General features: G+C 40.9%; 1 protein-coding gene across 7 annotated transcripts in view; it reads left to right on the top strand.

The window, feature by feature from the left end:
- CNOT1 (CCR4-NOT transcription complex subunit 1) overlaps positions 1-14,476 on the top strand; it is a 111,266-nt gene that overhangs the window by 51,278 nt on the left and 45,512 nt on the right. For all 7 annotated transcript variants that reach the window (XM_032157524.2, XM_032157521.2, XM_032157525.2 and 4 more), the window contains 4 exons: positions 538-778; positions 2,863-2,982; positions 4,305-4,427; positions 4,673-4,824. In XM_032157524.2, coding sequence (XP_032013415.1) covers positions 538-778; positions 2,863-2,982; positions 4,305-4,427; positions 4,673-4,824 — 636 coding nt within the window. The remainder of the gene's footprint in view (positions 1-537; positions 779-2,862; positions 2,983-4,304; positions 4,428-4,672; positions 4,825-14,476) is intronic.

Genomic DNA, 14,476 nt, shown 5'->3' with positions numbered 1-14,476 from the left:
AGGGCTCTTTCCATTTTTATGAAGCTTAAATACCATTATCACATTAACAAATAACAGTTCCTTAATATAGCTAGTTATTTAGTTCCCCAGTTGGCTCAAAAATGTCTTTTAAAAATTTCTATGATTGAGAATTCCAGACACAGTCCATAGTTTCTTTTATTCTGTAAATCTGTCTTCGTTCTCTCTTTTAAATTTATTTTTTGCCATTGATTTGATAGAGAAATACAGCATTTGTTCTCTAGTCTACCCCATGTTATTTTCTTACCTGTTTTCTCATGGTGTTTACTTCATTCTCTATCCCTATGTTTTTCATGGGCTGAGGATAGCGTTAGATCATCAGGCTCAGTTGAAGCCAACCAGATTCAACCTCTTGGGGCAAAAATAATTCTTAAGAGAGTGCTGTGGACTTCAGACTTCTAATATTAAAACATGACACCAACTTGGTTTTGTGCTTACAAGCTGGTATCACTTATTTTGAAAATTAATCTGTATACTTGGATTTTCATTGATAAAGCATGTTTCTTCTTTTCTTGTTAGGAAGAGCTTGGATTTGATTGAGTCTCTGCTGAGGCTTGCAGAGGTTGGGCAGTATGAGCAAGTCAAACAGCTCTTCAGCTTCCCTATCAAACACTGTCCAGACATGCTGGTATTGGCCTTACTACAAATTAACACCTCTTGGCATACCTTGCGCCATGAACTTATCTCCACTCTGATGCCAATTTTCCTTGGAAACCATCCTAACTCAGCAATTATTTTGCACTATGCATGGCATGGGCAGGTAAGATGTGACCGTGTGCTTACCATTTTTTCATCTGAATAATTGACCTTCTTTGGAGTGTTGAGGAAGCTCAACCAGAGAAATTTTTTTTTTACATCTCTGAATTACTATGACTTTAGAAGTCATACTGTCATAAAACTTGTTTTATCTTTTAGAATCATGTGAGCAATAAAATACAAGATCCCAAAAGCAAGGAGGCAAAATAATATTTAATAATTTTATTTTCTTTCCTTTTTTTTTTTTTTTTTTTTTTTTTTTGAGATGGTGTCTTGCTCTGTCGCCCAGGCTGGAGTGCAGTGGTGCAGTCTGTCTCACTGCAACCTCCATCTCCTGGGTTCAAGTGATTCTCCTGCCTCAGGCGTGCATCACCATGCCCGGCTAATTTTTGTATTTTTAGTAGAAGTGGGATTTCACCATGTTGGCCAGGATAGTCTCAAACTCCTGACCTCAAATGATCCACCTACCTCGGCCTCCAAAGTTCTGGGATTACAGGTGTGAGCCACCACACCCGGCCAATATTTAATAATTTCAATATTAAGAAAGGTCTGTATTGCTAGGGCATCACTTTCCTTTTTATACGAAGGGGCTTAAACATCTATCATGGAGGCAGAAGGTACTGATACCATATTTTCACAGGAAATGAGAGATCACAGATCAATTTAATTAGCACTCTTTTCTAATTTATCTAAATCCAACATTTACATTTTATTTCAGTTTGTGCTGAAATGCCTTTCAAGCCGCTGTGCTTTTCACCTCTTATTTTTTAGAATGTATTTGGCAAGTAAGTATTCTTTTGTCCACTGATTTTTTTTCCTTCCCCTACTTTTTTTTTTGAGAGAGGATCTTGCCCTGTCACCTAGGGTGGAGTGCTGTGGTACAAACATGTCTCACTGCAGCCTTAACCTCCCAGGCTCAGTCACTCATTCTGCCTTAGCCATCCTAAGTAGATGGGACCACAGGCACATGCCACCATACCCAGTTAATTTTTTGAATTTTTGTAGAGACAGAGTCTTGCCCTGTTTCCCAAGCTAATATCCTACATTATATGATACGTGCAGGAAAAAAAATTTCTTCTCCTTTACCCTGAGTGCCCTTTTTAGCTACTTTTTATCCTTTACCCATTCTTGAAGTAGTTTATATTATATACAAGTGCTTTTTACAAATTAGTGAAATAAGGCTCTTTATTATAAGTGAAAAATGTTAGGCTTAGTTCTAGGTCATTCAGTTAGTTTCTCCTCCTTTCCTAGAGACTCAATTAACATTGTAGACTTAACAGTTTATAAAATGCATGATAAACATTTAACCAAGCATTTGCAGTCCAGATGGTCTTCATTCCTTTCTCACCATAGCTGTGAGGTAGAAAGGGCTGGTAAACGAGCTGCATCTCCTCTCTTGTGATTGAATACTTGTTCTAGCAGACCGTCTGCCACTCTAGGACAATTAACTGGGATATTACTTGGATATAGCAATAGTAATGGTCTTGCTGTTGCTTCTATGATAAATACTCACTGAGTTCCAGATATTTGCATCATTCATGGTTGTTTCTGAAAACCAGGCTACCTGTCAGTAAAAAAAAGAAATGGAATAAAAAAAATGAAAGATTCTTGTTTGTGGAAATAAGATTTAGAATGTGGGTACAGGCGCCACTCCCAGAAGTAGTGATACATCCTACACTATACTGTGCAACATGAGAAATAGTTACCTTAAATTGTTTTGTTTTTATTTATATGCCAATAATTTGCATTTAAAGTAATTATATAAACTTGATGTAACCTCATGTTCACATAATCTAGTTCACATTTAGCTTCTGAAAATGATAGGCAGACTTAAAATAGGACAAATAAGTTTGTTGAATGACTATATGACCCAAGTTTAGGAACAGGCTTTATTTGGAATATGTGGAGGTAACTTGGCTTTCCCATAAAGAATGTCATGGTAATTGCATAGTTTGAGGCCTGAACTTAATGTCAGCACAGGTATACCTGATTTTTATACAAGTTCTAGTAAAATTAACTGGGCATTTGTAATAATATCTATCACAGTGTTTAGCAGTATTGCTATTTAATCTTTCTTCCCCTTTTTAGGGACAGTCTCCCTCAATTCGCCAGCTTATCATGCATGCAATGGCAGAATGGTACATGAGAGGGGAGCAGTATGATCAGGCCAAATTGTCTCGAATACTTGATGTGGCCCAGGACTTGAAGGTGAGTTCAGAGGGACAGACTGACACCAGTTTATTTACTAATGAGAAAAAAAGGCCGGGCGCGGTGGCTCACGCCTGTAATCCCAGCACTTTGGGAGGCTGAGGCGGGCGGATCCACAAGGTCTCGAGACCAGCCTGACCAAAACATGGTGAAACACCATCTCTACTAAAAATAGAAAAATTAGCCAGACACGGTGGTGCGTGCCTGTAATCCCAGCTACTCGGGAGGCTGAGGCAGGAGAATCGCTTGAACCTGGGAGGCAGAGGTTGTGGTGAGCCAAGATTGCGCCACTGCACTCCAGCCGGGGCAACAGAGCAAGACTCCATCTCAAAAAGAAAAAAAGTAAATGCTTATGTAACAAAGATGCTCTAGGAATAATTCACAAGTGAATTGTGCTCCTGGAATGAGATGAGATTTAGAGGTTTCTTGAAAAGGATAGGAAGGAGAGTGGCTTTAGGTATATAAAAGTGTTTTTATTTTTGATTGGTCTTCCGTATATTGTAAAGCTATTTTATAGTAAAAAGTTAGCTTTTCTCATAAGTTATGTTAGATACAGTTTTTGGGGAAACTAGGCATGTTTCTTCCCTTAAGCAGCTCTGTGAGAATCAACAGGATCTTTTGACGAATTACTCTATATCTTTTTTTTTTGTTTTGGAGATGGAATCTTACTCTGTTGCCCAGGCTGGAGTGTAGTGGCGCCTCTTGGCTCACTGCAATCTCTGCCTCCTGGGTTCAAGTGATTCTCCTGCCTCAGCCTCCCAAGTAGCTGGGACTACAGGCGCCTGCCACTGTACCTGGCTAATTTTTTTATTTTTAGTAGAGACAGGATTTCACCATGTTGGCCAGGCTGGTCTTGAACCTCTGACCTTAGGTGATCCACCCACCTTGGCCTCCCAAAGTGCTGGGATTACAGTCGTGGGCCACCACATACAGCCTAGACTCTATATTATTAATCACTAGGTGCATTAATGTACTGGTGATGCAGTTGTGCTTAAGCCTGTGTTTAGATTTTGAAAAATGGGTAGGGATAATTATTCGTGCTTTGAGTCTTGTTCTGCTCTAGATTTAGTTATTTCAAAAAGCACGGTAAAGTTTGTTTTGAAGGTAGTGTCATGTATTCACCTTTAAAATGTGATCATTATTTTAGAAAATAATGACTAATGTTACCCCTGAATTGTGCTAAGCTGTTTAAATTGTGACCAAGGAAGTATTAGCAGTGTGTTTTATTTGCACTTGTTTGTGGAAAGCAAGAAACAGAATGTGGGACAGAGATAGTTACTTAATTGCTCCACTTGCATTATCTAATATGCTTTGTCCTTTAGGCCTTGTCAATGCTGCTAAATGGTACTCCATTTGCCTTTGTTATTGACCTTGCTGCACTTGCTTCACGTCGTGAATACCTCAAACTTGATAAATGGCTCACAGATAAAATTCGAGAGCATGGGGTAAGCAGGATTTGTTCACTTATTTTTGCTCTTAAATTTTGGTGGCTAAAATGGCTAAAGTATAACTTTTAAAATTTGTGCAGCAGTAATAAACTAAAGAAAAATTTAAAAGAAACAACTTTTTAAAAAGGCAATGAAGATGTTATTTATTTTAGATTTTAGTTACAGTGCTTAGTAGTTACCTTTAATTCAAAAACATTTAAGATCAATTTTTAAATACACTGAGAGACTTTTCTGTTCTTCAGGAGCCTTTTATCCAGGCGTGTATGACTTTTTTAAAGAGACGGTGTCCTTCTATTTTGGGTGGACTTGCCCCAGAAAAAGACCAGCCCAAAAGTGCTCAACTTCCTCCGGAAACTTTGGCAACAATGTTGGCCTGTCTGCAAGCTTGTGCAGGGTAAGAAGTACATACATGAATATGACTCTTTTTGAATTGGATTATATGAATAATTGTAGATTTGCGGAAGAAGAGGTTCAGTGAAAGTGACAGCAGTTTAAAATGGTCCAATGGTTTTTAAGTCCAAAGTCCGATACTATTTATGATACATACTAGATCCATTTGAGTTAAGGTTTTGTATCTGGTGTGAGATAGAGGTCCAAATTCATCTTTTGCATGTGAATATCCAGTTGTTCCAGCAGCATTTGTTGAGACCACTACTTTGCCTTTTCAATTATCTCAAAAAAAGCAATTGTCTGTAGTGCATGGGTTAGTTTGTGGTCTCTCTAAGTGGCAAGGTCTTGCTGTCGACTAGGCTGGAGTACAGTGGTGCAATCATAGCTCACTGCAACCTCAAACTCCTCTATTAAGTTATCCTCCCACCTCAACCTCCCAAGTACCTGGGACCACAGGCATGTGCCACCCACTCTCAGCTGGTTAAATTTTCTTCTTCTTCTTTTTTTTTTTTGTAGAGATGAGGTCTCAGTATGTTGCCCGAGCTGATCTCAAACTCCTGGGCTCAAGTGATCCTCCTGCCTCAGCCTCCCAAAGTGCTGGGATTACAGGTGTGAGTCACCACACCCGGGCTATTGTTGGTTTCTTAATTCTGTTGATCTGTGTCTCTTAGGCCAGTTCCACAGTCTTGATCACAATAGGTTTTCAGTAAGTTTTGAAATTGGGGATTATGAATTTCCCAGCTTTGTTCTTTTTTAAAATTGTTGGCAGCTCTTCTGGGTTCCTTGAATTTTCCTAAAAAGTTTAAGATCAGCTAGTCAAGGCTGGGTGCGGTGGCTCATGCCTGTAATCCCAGCACTTTGGGAGGCCGAGGCAGGCGAATCATGAGGTCAGGAGATCAACACCATCCTGACTAACACGATGAAACCCCGTCTCTACTAAAAATACAAAAAAATTATCCAGGCCTGGTGGCGGGCGCCTGTAGTCCCAGCTACTCAGGAGGCTGAGGCAGGAGAATAGCGTGAGTCCAGGAGGCAGAGCTTGTAGTGAGCCGAGATCTCACCACTACACTCCAGCCTGGGCAACAGAGCGAGACTCCATCTCAAAAAAAAAGATCAGCTAGTCAATTTTTGCAAAAAAAAAATTGCAAAACAGCCTACTGGGAATGTTGAGAGGATTATGTTGAATTTTTAGCTCATTTGGGGGAGTACTGCCGTCTTAATAACGTCTTTTTAATCCATGAATCTGGGATGTTTTTCTACTTATTTAGGTCTTTAATTTTTTTCTTTTTCTTTTTCTCTTTCTTTTTTTTTTTGAGTTGGAATTTCACTCTTGTCATCAGGCTGGAGCGCATTGGCATGATCTCGGCTCACTGCAACCTCTGCCTCCCGGGTTCAAGTGATTCTTCTGCCTCAGCCTGCTGAGTAGCTCGGATTACAAGTGTGCACCACCACGCCCCACTAATTTTTGTATTTTTAGTTGAGATGGGGTTTTGCCATGTTGGCCAGGCTGGTCCCAAACTCCTGACCTCAGGTGATCTGCCGCCTCAGCCTCCCAAAGTGCTGGGATTACATGTGTGAGCCACCACGCCCAGCCTCTTTAATTTTTTTTCAATGATATTTTTTCATTATCAGTGTACATCTTGCACTGATTTTGTTAAATTTATTATTTTATTTATTTAACTTAATTTTTTTTTTTTTTTTGAGACAGAGTCTTGCTCTATTGCCCAGGCTGGAGTGCAGTGGTGCGATCTTGGCTCACTACACCTCTGCCTCGCGGGCTCAAGTGATTCTCCTGCCTCAGCCTCCCAAGTAGCTTGGACTATAGAGACATGCCACCGCTCCCAACTAATTTTTGTATGTTTAGTAGAGGTGGAGTTTCACCATGTTGGGCAGGCTGGTCTTGAACTCCTGACCTCAAGTGATCTGCCCGCCTTGGCCTCCCAAAGTGCTGGGATTATAGGCATGAGCCAGCACGCCTGTCGTTAACTTAATTTTTGTGTGTGTGTATGTCACCCAGGCTGGAGTACAGTGGCATGATCATGGCTCACTGCAGCCTCCACCTCCCCCCTCAAACTCTGGAGTAGCTGGCATTACAGGTATGCACCACCATGCCCAGCTAATTTTTTATTTTTTGTAGAGACAGGATTTCACTATATTGCCCAGGCTAGTGTTGAACTCCTGGGCTCAAGACATCCTACCACTTTGGCCTCCAAAAGTGCTGTGACTGATTACAGGCATGAGCTACTGCACCTGGCCTATCTTTGTAGATCTATCTGTTACTGAAAGTGGAGTATAGAAGTATTCAATTTTTTCTTTTTTTGAGATGGAGTTTTGCTCTTGTTGCCCAGGCTAGAGTGCAATGGCATGATCTCGGCTCACCGCAACCTCCGCCTCCTGGGTTCAAGTGATTCTCCTGCCTCAGCCTCCCAAGTAGCTGGGATTACAGGCATGCGCCACCATGCCCAGCTAATTTTGTATATTTAGTAGAGAAGGGGTTTTTCCATGTTGGTCAGGCAGGTCTTGAACTCCTGACCTCAGGTGATCTGCTCGCCTTGGTGTCCCAAAGTGCTGAGATTACAGGTGTAAGCCACCATGCCCAGCTCAATTTTTGTTATTTTTAATTTTTTATTTTTTTGAGACAGAGTCTGCCTCTGTCCCCCGGGCTGGAGGGCAGTGGTATGATCTTGGTTCACAGCAACCTCCGCCTCCTAGGTTTAAGCGATTCTTGTGCCTCAGCCCCCTGAGTAGCTGGGATTACAGGTGCTCACCACCACACCCAGATTATTTTTAAATTTTTAGTAGAGATGGGATTTCACCATGTTGGCCTGGCTGGTCTCAAACTCCTGACCTCAAGTGATCTACTCGCCTTAGCCTCCTAAAGTGGTGGGATTACAGGCGTGAGCCACTGTGCCCGGCCTCCTATTATTTTTTTAACTGTCTTTTTCTCTCTTCAGTTTTGTCAGTTTTTCCTTCATGTGTTTGGGGCTTTGTTTTTAAGTACATGTGTTTTTATAATTATTACATACTTCTTTATTTTATTACTGTTTTTGAGATGGAGTCTTGTGTCTCGCTGTGTCACCCAGGCTGGAGTGTGATGGCACTGTCTTGTCTCACTGCAACTTCCTCCTCCCACGTTTCGTTGAATCTCCTGCCTCAGCCTCTGGAGTAGCTGGGACTACAGGTGTGCACCACCATTTCCAGCTAATTTTTTTTGTACTTATAGTACAGATGGGGTTTCACCATGTTTCCCAGGCTGGCCTTGAACTCCTGACCTCAGGTGATCCACCCACCTTGTCCTCCCAAAGTGCTGGGATTACAGTCATGAGCCACCGTGCCCGGCCTTAATGGTTACATATTTCTGATGGATTGACCCTTATTGTAAAATGTCTTTTTCTCTATTAACAGTTTTTTTCTTAAACGTTTGTTTTGTTTGATACTAGTATAACCATTATAGTTCTCTTATGGTGGTTTGCTTGGTATATCTTTGTTTTTTTTTTTTTTTCTCAAGCTGTATGTGTCTTAATTTGAAGTAGGTCTCTTTTAGAGAAGGTATGGTTGGAGTGTGTTTGTGAATTTGTGTTTGTGTTTACTACATTCTGCCTATTTAATGTATTTATTGATAATATAGGGCTCTTTTGCTGTTAATCTTTCTATCTCTTTTCACTTTTGTTCCTCTGTTCTTCCCTTACTGTCTGTCTTCCTGTTAAATAGATAATTTGTAGTGTACCGTCTTAACTCCTATGTTTCTTTGACTTTATTTTTTGTTTTGTTTCTTAGTGGTTGCCTTGGGTATTAAAACTAACATTTTAACTTATTCCAATCTTTTAGTTTCGGTAGGATCCAAAAATTTCGTTTAGTATGGCTTTGTCCCCTTCCCCTTGATTTTTGCCATTATTGTCATGCAAATTATACCTTTTTACATGATGTGATTACCAAAAGGTTTATAATTCTTGCTTCATGCAGTTATTTTTTTGAGACAGGGTTTCATTCTGTTGCCCACGCAGGACACGATCACAGCTCAGTGCAGCCTCAACCCTCCAGACTCAAAGCAATCCTCCCAGGTAGCTGGGATCACAAACATGTGCCACCACACCTGATAAATTTTTTTATTTTTTGTAAAGTTGAGGTCTCAGTATGTTGCCCAGTCTGGTCTCGAACCTCTGGGCTCAAACTGATCTCCCGTTTTAGCTTCCCAAAGTGTTGGGATTACAGAAATGAGCCACTGCACCCAGCCCAGTTGTTCTTTAATTAGGAGATTTATACTGTCCTTCGTATTTACCTGTGTATCTTTGCCAGTAGTTTTTCATATGGATTCAGGTCAGTGTTCAGTGTCTTTTCATTTCAGCCAGGATTCTTGAATTTTTCTTGTTTCAGCAGGACTGCTAGCAATGAATTACCTCTTTTTGTTATCTAGGGAATATCCTAATTCCTCCTGTATCTTTGGGGATAGCTTTGCCAGATGAAGGATTCCTGGTTGGCATTCCTTTTCTTTGAACATTTTGAATATGCTCCCCCACTGCTTTCTGTCCTCCATGGTTTCTGATGAGACATCAGCTGTTAATTTATTGAGTATTGTATGTGATGAGTTGCTTCTATCTTGCTGCTGGTAAGATACTCTCCTTGTCTTTTTTCTTTCATCAGCTTGCTTATGTTGTTCTAGGTATGAATCTCTTTGAGTTTATTCTACTTAGAATTTATTGAATTTCTTGGATGTCTAGATTAATGTTTTTAATAAAATTTATGGGGTTTTCAGTCATTATTTCTACAAATCTTTCCGTACCTTTTTCTTCTCTCCTTGTACTCCCATTATGTTTGTGGTGGCACACTCAGTAGTGCTCCACATGTCCTTGAGTTCTCAGCCCTTCCCCCCCCCCCCCTTTTTTTTTTCCATTTTCTCAGGCTGGATAATTTTAATTGATCTATCTTCAAATGAACTCTTGTCTGTTTGAATGTGTGGTGGGACACATGGTTAGTGAAACTTTATTACAGTTACTGTACTTTTGTACTTTTTCTGTTTGGTACGTTATAGAGTGTAGTGTCTGATGGGAAAAAACGAATTTCGGTTTTTTTTTTTTTTGCTAATTTCTATGGACATGCTTTTTGAGATAGTATTCCTATGCTTTCCTTCAGTTCTTTTGATATATTTTCCTTTAAATGTGTTCTGTAGTGGCTGGGTGTCATGGCTTCAGCCTGTAATCCCAGCAGCACTTTGGGAGGCCAAGGTGGGTGGATCACTTGAGATCAGGAGTTTGAGACCAGCCTGGCCAACATGGCAAAACTCCGTATCCACTAACAATGCAAAAATTAGCCAGGCATAGTGACGGGCGACTATAGTCCCAGCTACTTGGGAGGCTGAGGCAGGAGAATTGCTTGAACCCAGGAGATGGAGGGTGCAGTGAGCAAGTTTGTGCCACTGCACTCCAACCTGGGCAACAGAGTAAGACTCTCTCAAAAAAAAAAAAAAGAAAAGAAAAGAAATGTGTTCTCTGAACCTATTTAAAGTAACTGATTTGAATTCCTTGTCTAGTAAGTCCAACAGCTGTGCTTCCTCAAGGATCATTTCTGATAGCTTTCCATCCCTTTGCATGGGGCACCCTTTTGTTTTTTTACAAGTCTTGTAATTTTTTTGTTGAAAACAGACAACTTTAAAAAAATGGCATTTCCTGAAATCGGATCTTCCTTCTTCAGCAGAGCGCATTGTTCGTTATTGCCCTTTTTTTGTTTAGTGACTTTCCTGAACTAATTCTGTTCTTTGTAATAGTTGGCTACTGAAGTTCCTGCTTGGTTAGCCTTGTTGTCAGCTAAGATTGACAGAGATTTTCTTAAACCTAATCTTGGGAATCAATTTAGCACTAAGCCAGGCAATTCACAGCCACCTTAGTCTTTACTTCCAAAGTTGTGTTTTTTTTTCTCTCTCTCTCTTTTTTTTTTTCTTTTTTTTTTAATTGAGACGGACTCTCGCTCTGTTGCCCAGGATGGAGTGCAGTGGCACGATACCTCCGGTTGATTCTCTGCCTCACTGAATACTGAGTTCAGGACAGCCACCATCCTGGTAATTTTGTTTTTTTATAGACGCGTGTGAGCCACCATGCCCGGCCATGCCTGGCTAATTTTTTTTATTTTTTTATTTTTTTTTTTTTCAAGACAGAGTTTCGCTCTTGTTGCCCAGCCTGGAGTGCAGTGGCGCAATCTCGGCTCACTGCAACCTCTGCCTCCTGGGTTCAAGTGATTCTTCTGCCTCAGCATTCCGAGTAGCTAGGATTACAGGCATGCCCCATTACGCCCAGCTAGTTTTGTTTTTTTTTCAGTAGAGACAGGGTTTCTCATGTTGGGCAGGCTGGTCTCGAACTCCCGACCTCAGGTGATTCGCCTGCCTCCCAAAGTACTGAGATTACAGGCGTGAGCCACCATGCCCGGTCGTCTTTACAGATTTTTGGTTAGCCTGTAGTTTGCTCCAACTGTAATAATCTTCCACCTCAGATAGGCAGTAAGTTTAAAACAATTACTTTCAAATGTTTTTTGCAAACACCTCATGCAGAAAAGGTTTTTGTTTGGGTCAGTTTTCAGGTCAAATAAATCCAACCTTGTCATTGTGTTCTCACACAGACTCCCTATACAGATGAAATAATGACAATTCACTGAGAAGGAGGCTTTGAAGATGTTTTAACCCTGTTTTGACTCACCTCTCAGGCTTCTGGTTTTCATTGTGATTGAGGGCTGTCAGCTTCTAAGCTCGCTGTGGAGCTGGAGATGGGAATAATAGGGCAAATTAATATGCTAGAAAGCTTGATAGTCTCTTGAATAAAAATTTCCCACTTGTTATAAGCCTTTGGTTAACTTCCAAAGTTCTGAAAAAGTTGATTCAGACACTTTTCTAGTTGCTTTTATGAAGGAGAGGAAGTCAGCCCATACCCTGTCGTTTTGCTTTATGAGAATTTTTTTTTTTTTTTTTTTGAGGTGATGTCTTGCTTCAAATTACCTGGGATTACAGGCACATGCCACCATGCATGTCTATTTTTAAAATTTTTTTATTTTTAATTTTTTGTGGAAATGGGGCTTCATCATGTTGCCCAGGATGGTCTCAAACTCCTGAGCTGAGGCACTCCTCCTGCCTTGGCTTCCCAAAGTGCTGGGATTACAGGTATGAGCCACTGCGCCCGGCCAGCATTATTTCTTTTTGTTGTTGTTTGAATAGTCTCGCTCTATTACCCAGACTAGAGTGTAGTGATGTGATCATGGCTCACTCGTGGGCTCAAGCAATCCTCTCTGCATCCTAAAGCGATGGGGTTATAGGCATAAGCCACCTATGCTCAGCCTTTTTTTTCTTTCTTCTTTTCCCATGAGGTCTTACTGTGTTATTGTACAGCCTGAAGTACAGTGCGTGTTCACAGGCACAATCATAGCTCAATGCAACCTTGAACTCCTGGCTTAGTCTTCCTGCCTGAGCCTTGTGAGTAGGTGGTCCTATAGACGCATGCCACCATGCTTGGCCTGATGGTCTTTTTGGCTGTCATAATTAGAGAGAAACGTGCCTCTAATACCTAGTAGTGTAGAAACCAAGGATACTAGGCTGGGCGCGGTGGCTCACAGCTGTAATCCCAGCACTTTGGGAGGCCGAGGGTGGGTCACGTGAGGTTGGGAGCTCAAGACCAGCCTGATCAACGTGGAGAAACCCCATCTGTACTAAAAATACAAAAATTAGCCGGGCGTGGTGGCGCATGCCTGTAATCCCAGCTACTCGGGAGGCTGAGGCAGGAGAATCGCTTGAACCTGGGAGGCAGAGGTTGGGGTGAGCCAAGATCTTGCCATTGCACTCCTGCCTGGGCAACAAGAGTGAAACTCCATCTCAAAAATAAAAAAAAGAAACCAATGATACTGGCTAAACATTCCGCAGTGCACAAGACTGCCTTGTACAACAAATAGTTATCCATTCCAAAGCACTCTGCTCTATAAGCTCTAAATGTTCTACAGTTTCAAGTTCTAAAGTGTAGCCTTTTACATTTATACATTTTAATCCATCTGCAGTGGAATATTCTGGAAAGTTAATTGCCTGTTAAAATTGCACAAAATGTTTTTATTGTAAGAAGGCAGTTTACCTAACTTCTGGGTTTCAATTAATTTCTTTAGTTGATCTATTAGCAGCACATGTTGAAAAATTTAATAAGATAATGTATCCAAAGTATTTTGAGTCCATACTGATGATGATAAATGCCAGAGAAGGAAAGTTATTTCAACTAATAAATATAGAAGAATTATGATGGAGTTGTAATCTTTAATGTGTGTTAATAGTAATGGATATATGTTTGAAGAGCAGGATAATTATGTAGTTTGAAAATCTCTCTCCACAAATTACATTGTAATTACAAAGGGGGAAAACAACTTCAGTGGAGGAACCTGTCAGATACCATGTTAGTCTGTTGATCAAAGCGATCAACGTCTGAAACCTACATCATGTGTTTCATAAAATGCACTGAGAAGAATACAAGGTAATTTGTGCTGTAAGGTTATAATACCTAATTTGAATTTAGAATATCAGACAAACTCAAATCAAGGGACATTCTACAAAACAACTGACTTGTACTTTTTTCCTTTTTTTTGAGGCAGGGTCTTGCTCTCTTGCCCAGGCCGGAATGCAGTGGTGCGAACTCGGCTTACTGCAACCCCTGCTTCCTGGGTTCAAGAAATTCCCTCAGCCTCCTGGGTAGCTGGGACTACAGGCGCACACCACCACACCTGGCTAATTTTTTGTATTTTTGGTAGAGGTGGGGTTTTGCCATATTGGCCAGGCTGCTCTTGAACTCCTGACCTCAAGTGATCTGCCCACCTCTGCCTCCCAAAGTGCTGGGATGACAGGTATGAGCCATTGCACTTGGCCCTGACTTGTACTTAAAAGAATAAAGTCAAGAAGAACACGTAAAGGCTAAGAAAATCTTTCAGATGAAATGACCTGAAGAGAGGTGACAACATAATGCAATGGGAAAAATAGCTTTGAAGAGCATTGTGGGAATAGTTGGTATAATGTGAACATGGCCTATTTATTTTATCATTGTTAAGCTTCTGATGTTTGATTTTACGTGGCTGTGTAGGAAAATGTTTTTGTTCATAGAAAATACATAGTGAAGGCTGAGCATGGTGGCTCACACTTGTAACTCCAGCACTTTAGGAGGCTGGGGTGGGCAAATTGCTTGAGCTTAGGAGTTTGAGACCAGCCTGGGCAACATCGCGAAATCCCGTCTTTGAAAAAAACATTTAAAAATTAGCTGGGTATGGTCTGTATGCGTGGAGTCCCAGCAACCGGGGAGGCTGAGGTTGGAGGATCATCTGAACTCAGGAGGTAGAGGCAGAGGCAGAGCCATAATTGCACCACTGTATTCCTGCCTGGGCGACAGTGAGACCCTGTCTCAAAAAAAAAAGAAGAAAACATGTAGTGAAGCATTTAGGGATAAATTCATGGTATATCCAAACCAGTGCTGCAGGGCAAAAAGTATAGAAATAATGGTTAGGTTAATAGGGCAAATGTATACCATTGGCGTGAGAAGCATTTGTGGGAGTTAATTGTAATATTCTTGCCACTTCTTTTATTTGTTTTTTATTTATTTATTTTTTTGAGACTGAGTTTTTCTCTTGTTACCCAGGCTGGGGTGCAATGGCACGAT

Source organism: Hylobates moloch, unplaced genomic scaffold (assembly GCF_009828535.3).
Source record: "Hylobates moloch isolate HMO894 unplaced genomic scaffold, HMol_V3 SCAFFOLD_6, whole genome shotgun sequence".
Lineage (NCBI taxonomy): Eukaryota > Metazoa > Chordata > Mammalia > Primates > Hylobatidae > Hylobates > Hylobates moloch.
This window is presented reverse-complemented; position numbering and strand designations above follow the sequence as displayed.